Source organism: Takifugu rubripes, chromosome 14 (assembly GCF_901000725.2).
Source record: "Takifugu rubripes chromosome 14, fTakRub1.2, whole genome shotgun sequence".
Lineage (NCBI taxonomy): Eukaryota > Metazoa > Chordata > Actinopteri > Tetraodontiformes > Tetraodontidae > Takifugu > Takifugu rubripes.
Window position 1 is genome coordinate 11323443 of NC_042298.1, and position 12284 is coordinate 11335726.

At 42.6% G+C, this 12284-nt stretch overlaps 3 protein-coding genes across 6 annotated transcripts; 2 read left to right on the forward strand and 1 right to left on the reverse strand.

Annotated features, from left to right (window-relative positions):
• The first annotated feature begins 117 nt into the window (after positions 1-117).
• On the forward strand, positions 118-7624 carry btk (Bruton agammaglobulinemia tyrosine kinase). Of its 3 annotated transcripts, none has more exons than XM_003970613.3 (18): positions 118-274; positions 2353-2522; positions 2593-2697; positions 3016-3097; positions 3222-3347; positions 3418-3479; positions 3559-3746; positions 3924-3986; positions 4081-4135; positions 4215-4294; positions 4544-4671; positions 5095-5166; positions 5269-5440; positions 5815-6034; positions 6137-6201; positions 6314-6432; positions 6512-6669; positions 6765-7624. In XM_003970613.3, the coding sequence occupies exons 2-18, from the start codon at positions 2382-2384 to the stop codon at positions 6831-6833; spliced, it is 1905 nt and encodes a 634-aa protein (XP_003970662.1). In that variant the 5' UTR covers positions 118-274; positions 2353-2381; the 3' UTR covers positions 6834-7624. The 3 variants fall into 3 exon arrangements, with proteins under 3 accessions (XP_003970662.1, XP_029702861.1, XP_011609183.1); XM_029847001.1 differs by having other exon boundaries at positions 131-274; positions 760-2522; XM_011610881.2 differs by having other exon boundaries at positions 135-1641.
• Positions 7625-7727: 103 nt separating this feature from the next.
• On the forward strand, positions 7728-9123 carry timm8a (translocase of inner mitochondrial membrane 8 homolog A (yeast)). Its single transcript, XM_003970561.3, has 2 exons — positions 7728-7978; positions 8581-9123. The coding sequence occupies exons 1-2, from the start codon at positions 7868-7870 to the stop codon at positions 8740-8742; spliced, it is 273 nt and encodes a 90-aa protein (XP_003970610.1). The 5' UTR covers positions 7728-7867; the 3' UTR covers positions 8743-9123.
• A 7-nt stretch (positions 9124-9130) lies between these two features.
• Positions 9131-12029, reverse strand: zgc:101583 (magnesium transporter NIPA2). Of its 2 annotated transcripts, none has more exons than XM_029847002.1 (6): positions 11933-12029; positions 11524-11656; positions 11270-11326; positions 11033-11123; positions 10537-10697; positions 9131-10450 (listed from the first exon to the last, which is right to left on the reverse strand). In XM_029847002.1, exons 1-6 carry the CDS (start codon positions 11999-12001, stop codon positions 9816-9818), a joined length of 1146 nt encoding a protein of 381 aa, XP_029702862.1. In that variant the 5' UTR covers positions 12002-12029; the 3' UTR covers positions 9131-9815. The 2 variants fall into 2 exon arrangements, with proteins under 2 accessions (XP_029702862.1, XP_029702863.1); XM_029847003.1 differs by lacking the exon at positions 11933-12029 and adding an exon at positions 11866-11931.
• Between the last annotated feature and the right edge of the window lie 255 nt (positions 12030-12284).

Here is a 12284-nt window from a genome sequence, read left to right on the forward strand (position 1 = left end):
TACGCAAATGCAGCCAGTGTTAATATTTAGCCTGCTTCCATTTTATCACCAAAACTGTCCTGTAGGCTGATATGAAAATAAGCAGGAAGAAAAAGGGGAAGTAAGAGTTGATTCCTCTCTGTGGGTGGGTTTAAGGTTCTTGCAACACTGAACAACATTCATTTAATGGAAGGTAACTGAGACAAAGGTTCATGCCACCACTTTGTAACGCTGCTACTTCAAAGTACAACATCAAAAGCTATCTGTCGGATGGTTGATCTTTTCTGCTGTCCCGGTAAGTAATGGAGCGGTTTGAGTATTAATTTTAGTCCAGTTTAACTGCCATAAGAGGCAGTCCTCCAGAATGTGTTCACTTAAACAAAATCAGCTATTCATTTTAAGTTGTGATGAAAAGAAAATATCAAAATACCCTTTAGCTTGCACACATTAAAGGATACATGATATCCAAGAGTGAACAGGGGGCGACATTATCAGCAGCCAGATAATGATCATATAATGTCCAGAGAATTACGATTATTCGTCACGTTTTCAAATATCTCAGATACAAGGTCCAAACCATTTCAGCACTTCATGACTGGTGAAGTTTCAGAAAATGGCATTTAATCAATATACACAGCAGGTCAATATGTATTCTGAGAAAAGGCCATCAAAGAACAGAAGAGCACAATGTTAAAGTTTGTAAAATGTGTAAGAAATTAGGTATTTTACATGTAGTCACTTATTTAGAACACTTTTTTTCTCTTTTAAATTTCCTTGCAGCTTATCTGTCAGGAAACATCAGAGTGCAACTTGACAGAATCCTGTCCTAAATGTGTTTGCTGTGAAATATGGATATGCAGCAACAAAACAAGTACCTTCAGTATCCCAGCACACGAAAATGGGGCTTCTCTTTCCCCCAGAATTTGACCTGCTGCATTTTTCTCACAGCTTCTTGTTACCACTTAACTGTTTTCACAACCAGCTCTGTGGACTGAGGTGATGATCTGTGAAGATGCGTATTTCTGGTTAAGTGAGTGGTTCAGAGCTAATCAGCTGCTGCGATGTTGCATGTGCAGTGGTTCACGCATTTGCTGGTGTTTTCAAGCTTAATTTAACTGTGAATTCAAATCAATGGCTGCATTCGATATGTAAAAACAATGAAGAACAAACAAAAAAGGGAAAGAAACATTCACACATTGCTGTGTGAATCTAATGGTTCTTCAGGTGTGAAGATATGTCACAAAGAGAAAGCATGTGAGATTAGTGGGCCTGCAGAGTCTCTCTTCACATTGCAGTAAAACTTTGTTGCAACTTCCTCATGAGCTGGTCTGTGTTGGCCTCAGTCAACTCCCTTAAATACATTCAAAAACAGCCAACCCGCCCCCTTCCAAAAAACGCAACCTCAATCTCTCTTAGCAACCTGGATGCAGTAAAATCCAAATCTTTTGATCTGGAGCAGCTCTGGAGGACTGCTGTGTGGAAACAATGATGGGGGAGGGGGGGGTGGACAGGAGGTGAGGACGTACGAGGAGCGCTCACTCAGGCTTATTCTGTCACATGAGGAGAAAGATCCGAGACCTGGTTAACAGAGAGTGAGAGAAGCTTCTGGTGTTACAGTTCAGATGACAGAAGGAAGTGCGCGCCAGCTGAAAATAGTCCAAGGTGAAGTGCAAACACACTGACAAACAGAGCGAGCATTGAGCTGTGAGATCTAGATTTCTGTTTCTGAGTTAAACTTTAACCAAATCAGGTTAAATGAATTTAAGGGACAGAATGATTCCACAGAAGCTGGTTCCGAGTCTTTACGGATGTATATATTGGGACAATTTTTTATTTGGTTGTTGTTGGGTAGTTTTAAATTAAATTTATAGACTAATACAAATAAAAGAATAATGAGAACTCCAAATGTGGAAAAGTAAAAACTGAGTGTCCACATTTTCACACAGTTCTTGATGTTTAATTACACCTTTTTAATCATTCACATAATTTATTTTTAAAAAAAACAACCAAACATTTAATCTTTTTAATATTTAGTCTTTTTTAAGTATTTGTCCAAAATGTTGATTATGATCAACTTTCGAGTGGAAATGTCATGACACGTATAACTACGTATAACAGTAAAAGGCATGAAAAGTAAATGACAAGTCGTGATGCATCTTTCAAACATTCATTATTAATATTATTAATAATTATAATGTTGTAGGTGTTATGATCACATGACTCCGTGCTCGTCGCTCTCAAAACCAGGTGAAAATGAGGAAAAATGTGTTCAAATCTGCTGCTAAATAGCAAAGCAGAAACTGTTTCAGGTGTGACCTGTTTCATGAGGTTCGAGCTCCACTGCTGCAGTCACACAGACTCCTTATTTTCCAGATTCCTCACAGATTTATCAGGACTGAATCATGTCAGATTTAATCTTGGAGGAGCTCTTCATTAAACGCTCTCAGCAGAAGAAGAAGACCTCTCCGCTGAACTACAAGGAGAGGCTGTTCGTCCTCACCCAGGAGAAAATTGCCTACTATGATTTTGATGCTGAGAAACGGGTACGAAGACTCACTTCTGTGCTCGACATCTGTCCGAAGTCCCCTGACAGTTGTGACATCTGTTAAGCAGAAACGAAAAGGACTGAGAGGATCAGTGGACCTGGAGAAGATCAAGTGCGTTGAGACGGTGGAACCTGAGCCCAACGCACCGCAGGAGCGCATGTATGCGTTCCAGGTACATATGACCATGATCTCTCTTTCTTTTAGGAGATTTCAAATTTTAGACATTCAAAAGCCAATAAAATAGCCGGAGAATCTGCATGTTTCCAGCCTGGAAACCGAAAGCTAAAATCCTCAAGTGTGTAAAAGTGGAGGTTCGTTAAACCGTTTACCACTCTCAAAAAAAGCTGATGGGCTCAGCGTTGGGGCACATGCCAACCACAGGAGACTTTAGTGCTAAAGATACGTTCATTCTCAGAAAAAGGCATCACGTGAAAAGATGCATGTAGGAATCCTCACGATGTTCCTCAACACTTTTTTTTAAAAACCACAGATCGTGTATGACGAAGGGCCTTTGTACATTTTTGCGAAGAACGAGGACGCCCGCTGCCGATGGATAAAGACCCTTAAAAACAGTCAGTGCATTCATGTGAACTTAACAATGTGTCTGATGTTTGTCTCCGCTCGTTCTCGGTGAACATGCAAATGAAACAGTCGGTTCAATGTAAATGTGCGTCTGTGCTCCGTATCTGTGGGCAGTGGTGCGCTGCAACAAGGACCTTCTGCAGAAGTACCATCCCTGTGCCTGGATGGACGGGATGTGGCTGTGCTGCCACCAGGAGGTCAAACAAGCCATGGGCTGCAGGGTGCTGGATAACAAAAACGGTGAGAATGAGACCTGGATTAGCCATTCCTAAATTACCCTTGGCGTGGCCTTAAATGGTGTCATTGACAGGATTTAACTGGATTTCCCCCCGACGAACATCCAGGAAACCTCTTCCTCCAACCCCGACAGAGGTACAGACACCCTCACGTCCCTGATGCCATATCCTGCCTCCGTAATGACGCCTCCACCATCCTGTCGTTGGTGCTTTAGGAGAACCCTGGTCCAAATGTACTTCTGCAGGCTCCCGAGCCGCAGGGACCCTCTGTAGGCATGACCGTCACAGCAGAGTATAACTACTTACCCATGACGACACAAGACCTGGAGCTGAAGAAGGATGAGGAGTACACCATCCTGGAGATGTCCGATCCCAATTGGTGGAGGGCCAGAGACAAATACGGGTAATCAGGACACAACATTGCCCTCTATGCAGCTCCATCAGCAACAAAAGGAGTAGACTGTTGTACAACTGTGTCTTTTATTGAGTACATGTGACAATCCCCCCACCCTCCTAGATAGGACTAACCCACCCAGCACCGACCAGAGGCTGCATCCAGGTTTCTGTTTTGTTTCTGCAGGAATGAAGGCTACATCCCCAGCAATTATGTTGTGGAAGCTGAAAACGGGCTAGAACGTTTCGAGTGAGTATGAGAGGGATCTTTGCCTGTGCAAATCCTTACTGAAGCAACGAATGCAGGAAAATGCACAAATTAGGGATTTTCTTTTCTGTTGCAGCTGGTTTTGTAAGAACACAAATCGCAGCCAAGCAGAAAAACTGTTGAGGACCGAGGTAAAATGATCTACCATTCAAGTGGGTGACATTTGGCTTTAAACTGTATCAAATAAACTGTGTGTGTGTTGTTTCTCAGAACAAAGATGGCGGCTTCTTGGTGCGAGACTCAAGCAGGCCTGGAAAATACACTGTGTCTTTATTAAGCAAGAGTGGAGGGTGAGTTCGCTGAGTCGTGCAACCCTCGGGTCCCAGTAATGTAATTAAAAGAATAGTTTGAGTTGAAGGCGGACACAGAGGGTCACAGAAGCAAAGAGATGTAAATTATTCATGCAAATCCTGGACTAATCTCTCCACAGAAGCTTTTCATCCCAGCGCTCACAGCTGTGTTCTGGATAACCGAGACCATGTTAGCTGCTCGTGTGCGATGAAAAACCTGTTGACTTACTCTCACTACACTCTCCACAGAGACACTGGTGCAAGCTGCAGGCATTATAACATCTGCACCACTCCACAGGGACACTTTTACCTGGCCGAGAAGCATTATTTCAGCACCATCCCCGAGCTCATCGTCTACCATCAGCACAATGCAGCAGGTCAATGTCTCAAACGTGTGTTCTTCTAAGCATAAATGGTGCAGGAAAAAGAGAGTGTGATTCTGAAAGGTTCAGTCAAAATATGTGTAAATGTGCCTGGAGCAGCCTGTCAACACAAACTGAGTGACTCTATAAGACGGAGACTCGTGTTAAAAGGTAATGTGGCCGAGTCGGGGTTCAGATTTTAATCAGAGGAAATGAGACCGGCTGTGAAAAAGGGCTGTTTCCTGAGTTTGAGAAGTTTAAGAAGTGTGGGGATGTGCAAACTTTTTAATATTAAGAATTTCAAGATTCTGAGCCAGGTTATTTACACCAGGATGGTTAATATTTACTGTATTTCCGTGGCGCACAAGTCAAAGTCCTTCCATCCAAAATAACCTCACAAGTGTGGTATTTGTATCCTTGTTTCCTCCACCTCAACAGGAATGGTTAGCAGGCTGAAATATATCGTAACAACCCGGATGCGGCCTCCATCAACAGTGGGGCTGGGCTACGGTAAGAGCCACATTCTCAAAATTATTTTGGGTCTCAGCAGATCATTTCAAATTGTTTTTGTAGTATAAATAGACCCGATTTCTTTTGTCTGGTTTCCTGCAGGTGTGTGGGAGATCGACCCTCGTCACCTCACCTTCATCAAAGACCTGGGCACCGGCCAGTTTGGAGTGGTGAAGTACGGGAAGTGGCAGGGCAAACACGACGTGGCCATAAAGATGATAAAAGAGGGCTCCATGTCTGAGGATGACTTCATAGAGGAAGCAAAAATCATGATGTGAGCAAAAGGCAGATTTGACTTTACCGCAGCTGGAGAGATAACGCCATCAACTGAAACCAGAGCAATTTGAGGCACACTCGCTGAGGCACTTTACTTTACTAACCTTTTAAACTTCCACATTTTTCTCTTTTCATTTTATTTAGTGGCTTCAGCTTTCGCTATCACAGAGAAGCTCCCGTTTGTGTTCTGCAGAATTCTGAAAATCAGCACAGGATTCTCAGAAATCACTTGTTCTATATATAAAATATTGTTAAAAGATAGCTTTTAATCTGTACAGCTTGGTACAGTCAGCGTGGTATCTGTACAGTTTTCGGTATCATGCTGTGAAGTGTCACGGCTAACTCCCTTCCTTCTGCTCTGACTCAAACCAGGAAGCTCCATCATGAAAACCTGGTCCAGTTGTACGGCGTGTGCACCACACAAAGACCAATTTACATCGTGACTGAGTTTCTGTCCAACGGCTGCTTGCTGACGTACCTCAGAGAAGGACTGAAGCAGCACCCGACTATGGTCCAGCTGCTGGAGATGTGTAAGGACGTCTCTGAAGGCATGGCCTACCTGGAGTCCAAGCAATACATCCACAGAGACCTGGTGAGACATGAGGAGGGACGCAATGTAGCCAGTACACTAGTAATACGTACATAAATACAATATTTGATAATCACCTAATTAAAAAATGATGTTTGTCCCCAGGCTGCCAGGAATTGTTTGGTAGACAGCAATGGCACTGTTAAAGTGACAGATTTTGGCTTATCGAGGTAAAATATCACTGTGAAATGACGAGATTGTAGATTAATCACGATTTATAAACTTGTAGAAGTGTTCTTTCTTAACATTGCCTAACTTTTTTTCCTTCCTCCATTATCTCAGGTACGTCTTAGATGATGAGTACACAAGTTCAGTAGGAGCCAAGTTTCCTGTTCGCTGGTCCCCTCCAGAGGTCCTCCTCTATTGCAAATTCAGCAGCAAATCAGACGTCTGGGCTTATGGTGGGTAAAGAGCACCACTTTTTTTTTTAAAATTAGCTTTTAGTTAGTTCCCAAGTTTACCAGTCATATAAATGCTCAGGGGTCCTCCTGTGGGAGGTGTACACTTTGGGAAAGCTCCCATATGAACGCCTCAACAACCAGGAAATTGTGGATAAGGTGTCCAGTGGTCGGCGCCTCTACCGTCCCCAGCTGGCCAGTGAGAAGGTCTACGCTGTCATGACCAGCTGCTGGCATGAGGTAAGCAGTCATTTGTTGGGAAGATGTCTTGTGTGTTTGTATGAAATCAAAACTTTGGCCTTCTTGAAATGCCATAGTCTCTGTTATATCTTCAGAAAGCAGATGAGAGGCCTACCTTTGAGGAGCTGGTTCTGACTGTTCAGGATCTGCTGGATGGGCTCTAGTAGATCACCAAAATCATCCACATCAAAAGCTTCAGCTGGAGCCTCGTTTTCTTATATCACCAGGAGGAAAACCCACTCGGGCTGAAACAGATAAAACTGAGATTCTCTCAAACATGAGCATTGTATGCATTATATGAATGTTATCGTAGATCACTAACTCACGAAAATATATGGTCCTGATTAAGAAAGTAAGTCTACATTTGGGTTTTAAAGTTTGTCTTACATTTAGGATGACGTCAGTAAAAGTCAATGTTATTGAGTTATCATCACACTTGCAGTGGGTCTTTCTCTCTTTAAAACAGGGTGAAAACTAAAAGAAAACATTCAAGACCAAAACGTCTGACACACTTTACAGGCACAAGTAGAAAGAAGGCATCAGTTTCACCGACTGGGATCATAATGCAAGTCAGGAGAAACAGTGAAAACCGGATTAATATGGAAAGGTGAATGAGTGGGAGGGTTGAATAATGAAATCCTGGAATCTTATGTTATAGTGAACCTAATGGAAAAATAGATAATCTAATAATTCACATGATTTTAATGAAATGACCCAAACTGACAAAGCACGGGATATTTAAAACTAAATGTCAGGGTGACTGAACTTTAAATAAATCTGCCAATCTGTATGTAATCTTCACCTGTAAATAGTGTTCAAAGTTTTTGACTGAAATGTGTTTACTGTATCTGATTTTGTTTTTTTTGTATTTTGTGGAATCACTGCAGACATGTGAAACCAAGCTTTGTAGGAACTATTGCACAAATTAAAAAAAGCCAAGTGTGTCGACCTGGCAGTGGGATTTCTCGTGTGAAAGAATTCCAGTGTCAAACTGTTGCGTTGTTCTCGTCTAATGATGAAATATCAGCAGTTCTCTAATAGACGACTATAAATATGCGCCGTGAACGCGTCAGACCAAGGCGCGCTGTGATTGGCTGGCTGACTTCCTGCTTCCTGTCGTCCACACGTTCACGTGAAGGTCAGCAGCAGAGTGAGAAGAATCAGAAAGTTGCCTCGTTTGCGACTATTTTAATCCAATATGAATGGCCAGGGGGCGAGCGCCGATCCCCAGCTTCAGCAGTTCATCGAAATCGAATCGCAGAAGCAAAGGTTTCAGCAGCTGGTGCATCATATGACGGAGGTTTGCTGGGTGAGATTAGCTCTAAGCTAACGGTGCTGCGCTGCTATTTCCATATAAACTAATGAGTCGTCTTACGAAATGACACGTGTGTATAAAATTATTAAAGCAACATGGAACATGAACCCATAACTGTAACTCTTGATGCTTGTCAGCCTTGCAGAAATACATACGCCGTTCCATTTTGCTTAACTCGTAAAATGAATAAACTCTGCGTAACTTCGAGTGTAAAAAGTATTTAAAACTCATTAGTACTACTAGAAAGTGGCTCAAATGTTGCCTCTCTCATATAAAGGTGATGCTTTGCTTTTGGATCCAGTCGGTAAAGAATAATTTGTGGTTGCATGGCAAGGTTATGAATGGATGCCACATTTGGTGTGTTGAGGTCACAGCTGGAGTAAAATAATGCTCACTACGCCACTATAGTGTAAAACCAGATTTACAGTTTCCATTTATGTTCTGGACCTGTTAATCAAAGTTGCATGCTTTAAATAACACCCACACATCACTCATAAATGAAGCATTAACTCTGGATACAGGTTTTCCTCTAGATTCCAAAAAGAGTAATTGTTGTATTCGATTATTCCTTCTCATGGGTCTTTTGTTGGTTCTAGGATAAATGTATGGATAAACCTGGGCCCAAGCTGGACTCGAGGGCAGAAATGTGCTTCGTGAACTGCGTGGAGCGATTCATTGACACCAGCCAGTTTATCCTGAATAGACTGGAACAGACTCAGAGGAGCAAGGGCTCATTCTCCGAGACCATGACAGACTAAGAAGTGTCGCTCGAAGGACTCAAGACACATGCACACGGCCCACGCTGTGACCGTGCCGGTTCCTCACAGCTACCCAGACATGGCTGAACTGTCCCGAGCTGGGGAAAGGAACTGCGTTGTCCTGTTGGACGCAAGTGCCTGCGATTGACCACACTTTTCTGGCCTGTTGTGATGTTGGATTTCTGGTTCTGTTTGTAAAACCGTAGCGTCATTACTTGTTTCTGCTTCTGCAGAAGATGGAGCCATCTGGGGTGTTGAACTTGTAAGTTGGTGTGAAGCACTTCATCACACCTTTTGTTACTAAAGAACAGTGTTTTAACTGAAGGTGCAGTGATGTTCTTGTATAGGGACTGTACATATGCAATAAAAAATGCCAAACTATTCTGCCTTTTTAACATTTCACATTTTAATGTGTATTAAAAATACAAAGACTAACAGATGCATCACGTTAGTTGAGCAAACACAGCCATCTTTGGTGAAATTTACTGAGGTATTACAGGAAGATGAATCGAAAATGCTGATAACATGACTTTAGTGCACTCAGAACATTTTTGTTCATGTCTTCACTTAAAGACATCGATATAAACTTGAGGCTCAAATGCAAAACTGAAAAGGAATTCAATGAACTGCACTGATGGGGGGGATGAAACAGATGGGTGAAGCCGTTAGGGTTTTCCGCCTCGAACAGCGACCCCTGGTGGTCTCAACAATAACAAGCAACAGTTGGAGCCCGTGATAATATGCGTGTGCGCCATATAACAGTAATATAACGGTTGAAACAGTTCACGCTACCTTTAATTCAAGACAGTCTGTTACGTTAATACTTTTTACGAGGCGTGAAGACATGGCATCACCCACCCATTCCCAGTCAATTTTTAAAATAAAACTTAACATACACATACACAGTGATGGAACTGCCTTTCACACTACTATAAATAGGACTATAGGGTAATGTCCAATGGAACTGCATAAAGTTGATGGTAAAGGTAAACGTGATCCATTGAGCAATGTGTGTGATGGACCTGAACACAAACTACACAAACAACAACGAACAATCAGCCTTCACAAGTTTTTCAATTATTGCACTGGTTTGGACTCCATCCCCCCATCATGCCTCCCTCTCTGGGCAGTTTTACCTCACTCTCTAGTGGTCTTTCATGTTGAGGAAGAGCCATGTAAGGCTTGTGGCCACAAGGAAAATCCTGAGGCCCCTTCCTCATGAAGAGTGGGAGAGAATCCTGGGTAAATGTAATGTCTTTGAAAGCGTGGAGGAGGAAGATCCCCAGAACGATTGTGAAGAACCCACTGATTGTTCCTACTATGCCATCAATAGACATATTCAGCCATTCTTTGAAAAGGATGGCAGAGCAGGCCATGACAGAGGTCGTAAAGAAGACATAATAGATGGGAGTAACAATGGACGTGTTAAAGATGTCGAGCGCTTTGTTCAGGTAGTTAATCTGAACACCGATGCAGATTACCAGGCAGATGACCAATGACCAGAAAAGCGGTTCCTTCAGAACAGCCGTGCCAGCAAACAGCTGTTTGATGCCAATGCCCAGGCCCTTTACACAGGACACAGAGAGGGAGCCAATAACAGAGCAGATCAGGATGTAGACCAGCACATTCTTCTGTCCAAACCGCGGAGCCACAGCAAAGATAAGAACCAGACTGCTCCCCACAACACACACAGCAAACACAATGAAACCTGGTGGAGGAATTCACAAATGTTGATCCGGCTGAGAATTTTAAGACCGAGCGAATGTCCTTGGGCCGGGGAAGGCCTGCTCCTACCTGGGTCTCTGAGCTTGTCAGCCATGGCACTGAGGGAAGCCACTTCCTCCTCCTGAGGGGCGTGAATCACCATCACTGTGGATCCCAGGATGCTCAGCAAACAACCCACTTTTCCATGGATGTTCAGCCTCTCATTGAGGAAATAAGAGGAGAGCACGGCACTGGAAGAACACAAATGGTGCAGACGGTTCGTAAAAGTCACATGTCTATGATGTCACTTTAGGATTAGCAGCAAATTCTTAAACAACCAGGAGACTGCCGCTTTGCTGTTTCAGTTTTTTTTTAAATGTAAAAAGACACATCTGAGTGATGGATGAGGAAACTTCTCATTACATGGCTGGGACATGATCCTTTTTGATGAAATGTTTCTATAGATTACGATTGGGGAGAATTTTGCTGCCTAATCTATACAATTACAAATGATGTAACGATGTCACAGAAAAAAACCACACACACAAAATGGTTACATAAAGCAGTTCCAGGCTAATGAAATTACCTTACTAGTACACTCAGCGCTCCAAGAGGAGTCACCAAAGTGGCAGGGGCAAATGCATAGGCAGCAAAGTTAGCAGCCTCTCCGGTTCCCACTGAAACACAAACAGGAATGACAAAACCTACTGAAAAATGAGATATTTTGAAGCTATCGAGCACGCAGGGCTTCTGCATGTACAGCAAGCACGGCCGCTTAATCAAACCCTATGAAAAGCAGAAATTTTCAAAATGATTCACTTGCTTGAAATGAGTCCTGCCCACCACAGCCATTCCTTTAGGTAAGCATGTCCACCTTGACCTGTGACATTTATAAAAGAAGGAAAGCAGCAAGGAGCTTGGTCAGATGGACAGTTCCTAAATTCTACTTTTCAGCTGCAAAATATTTAGCTGCTTATTTTTGTACACACATCCATATTTTTTTAAAAGAGATTTCTTACAAAATATATGAAAGTGAAGGCAGTTATGTCAAAGATGTCCAATAGACGTGAAGAGTACCTGCTCGCATCGATCCTTTGCGGGCCAATCGCAGGAGGCCTCTCTTCTTCAGGATAAAACTCGCTCCGATAAACGCGCTGGAGCTCACAGCCAGGGAGAGACCGATGTAGAAGTCCAGACGATTCACCTCCATCTTAAAGCAAAAAACAGTGTAAAAGGCTTCACCAAAGCAAGAATCTCTGTATTTCTTCTCGACGAGACGATAAAAGAAAAGTCGAGCAACGACACCTCATGTTTAACATCACATGATAGGGGGACTGGAGGAAATAGTGTCGTTAGACGGCTAAGAAAGCTAAGATAATTAAATTAACAATCTTTTCATCTCGGAATGTGTATACTCACGTCTAATATGTCATTAAAGTAGAACTTAATATAGTTTCTAACAGTCTTTACACATAGTTTTATTTACCTTCGCTGTCACTTCCACCCCATTCGTCGCAGTTAACTGAATAGTCGCAGCTGATTGGCTGGCCGTCATCGGCTACTTCCTGGTTAAAAAGAATTAAAAAAGCAGAATATGTGTTGTTTCGTTTGAGAGGTGGCGGTGGTAGTTGTGGTCAATTTAACGAAGTCGCACCCATGAAACTTACATTAAAATAGTTTGTCAGAAGGACACACGAATCTTGGTCAGAAATTAAATGAAAACACAAACTATGATTGACTATACGGCAGTATGCCTTGTAAAATGAAAGTTTCATTTACGTTACGTCAAAAAGACTTCGAATTGCGATCCTCAATAATATTTCTGATAAAATAAATTT

What these genes read in the sequence shown, in the direction of transcription:
- zgc:101583 (XM_029847002.1), bottom strand. Translation starts at nt 12,001, where the DNA reads ATGACGGCCAGCCAATCAGCTGCGACTATTCAGTTAACTGCGACGAAT. An exon ending in GCGCTGAGTGTACTAGTAAG is followed by an intron (nt 10,698 to 11,032) that starts GTAATTTCATTA and finishes GTGTTCTTCCAG; the next exon opens with TGCCGTGCTCTCCTCTTATT. An exon ending in TGACAAGCTCAGAGACCCAG is followed by an intron (nt 10,451 to 10,536) that starts GTAGGAGCAGGC and finishes TTCCTCCACCAG; the next exon opens with GTTTCATTGTGTTTGCTGTG.
- timm8a (XM_003970561.3), top strand. Translation starts at nt 7,868, where the DNA reads ATGAATGGCCAGGGGGCGAGCGCCGATCCCCAGCTTCAGCAGTTCATC. An exon ending in ATATGACGGAGGTTTGCTGG is followed by an intron (nt 7,979 to 8,580) that starts GTGAGATTAGCT and finishes TGTTGGTTCTAG; the next exon opens with GATAAATGTATGGATAAACC.
- btk (XM_003970613.3), top strand. Translation starts at nt 2,382, where the DNA reads ATGTCAGATTTAATCTTGGAGGAGCTCTTCATTAAACGCTCTCAGCAG. An exon ending in ATTTTGATGCTGAGAAACGG is followed by an intron (nt 2,523 to 2,592) that starts GTACGAAGACTC and finishes TCTGTTAAGCAG; the next exon opens with AAACGAAAAGGACTGAGAGG. An exon ending in AAAAACTGTTGAGGACCGAG is followed by an intron (nt 4,136 to 4,214) that starts GTAAAATGATCT and finishes GTTGTTTCTCAG; the next exon opens with AACAAAGATGGCGGCTTCTT.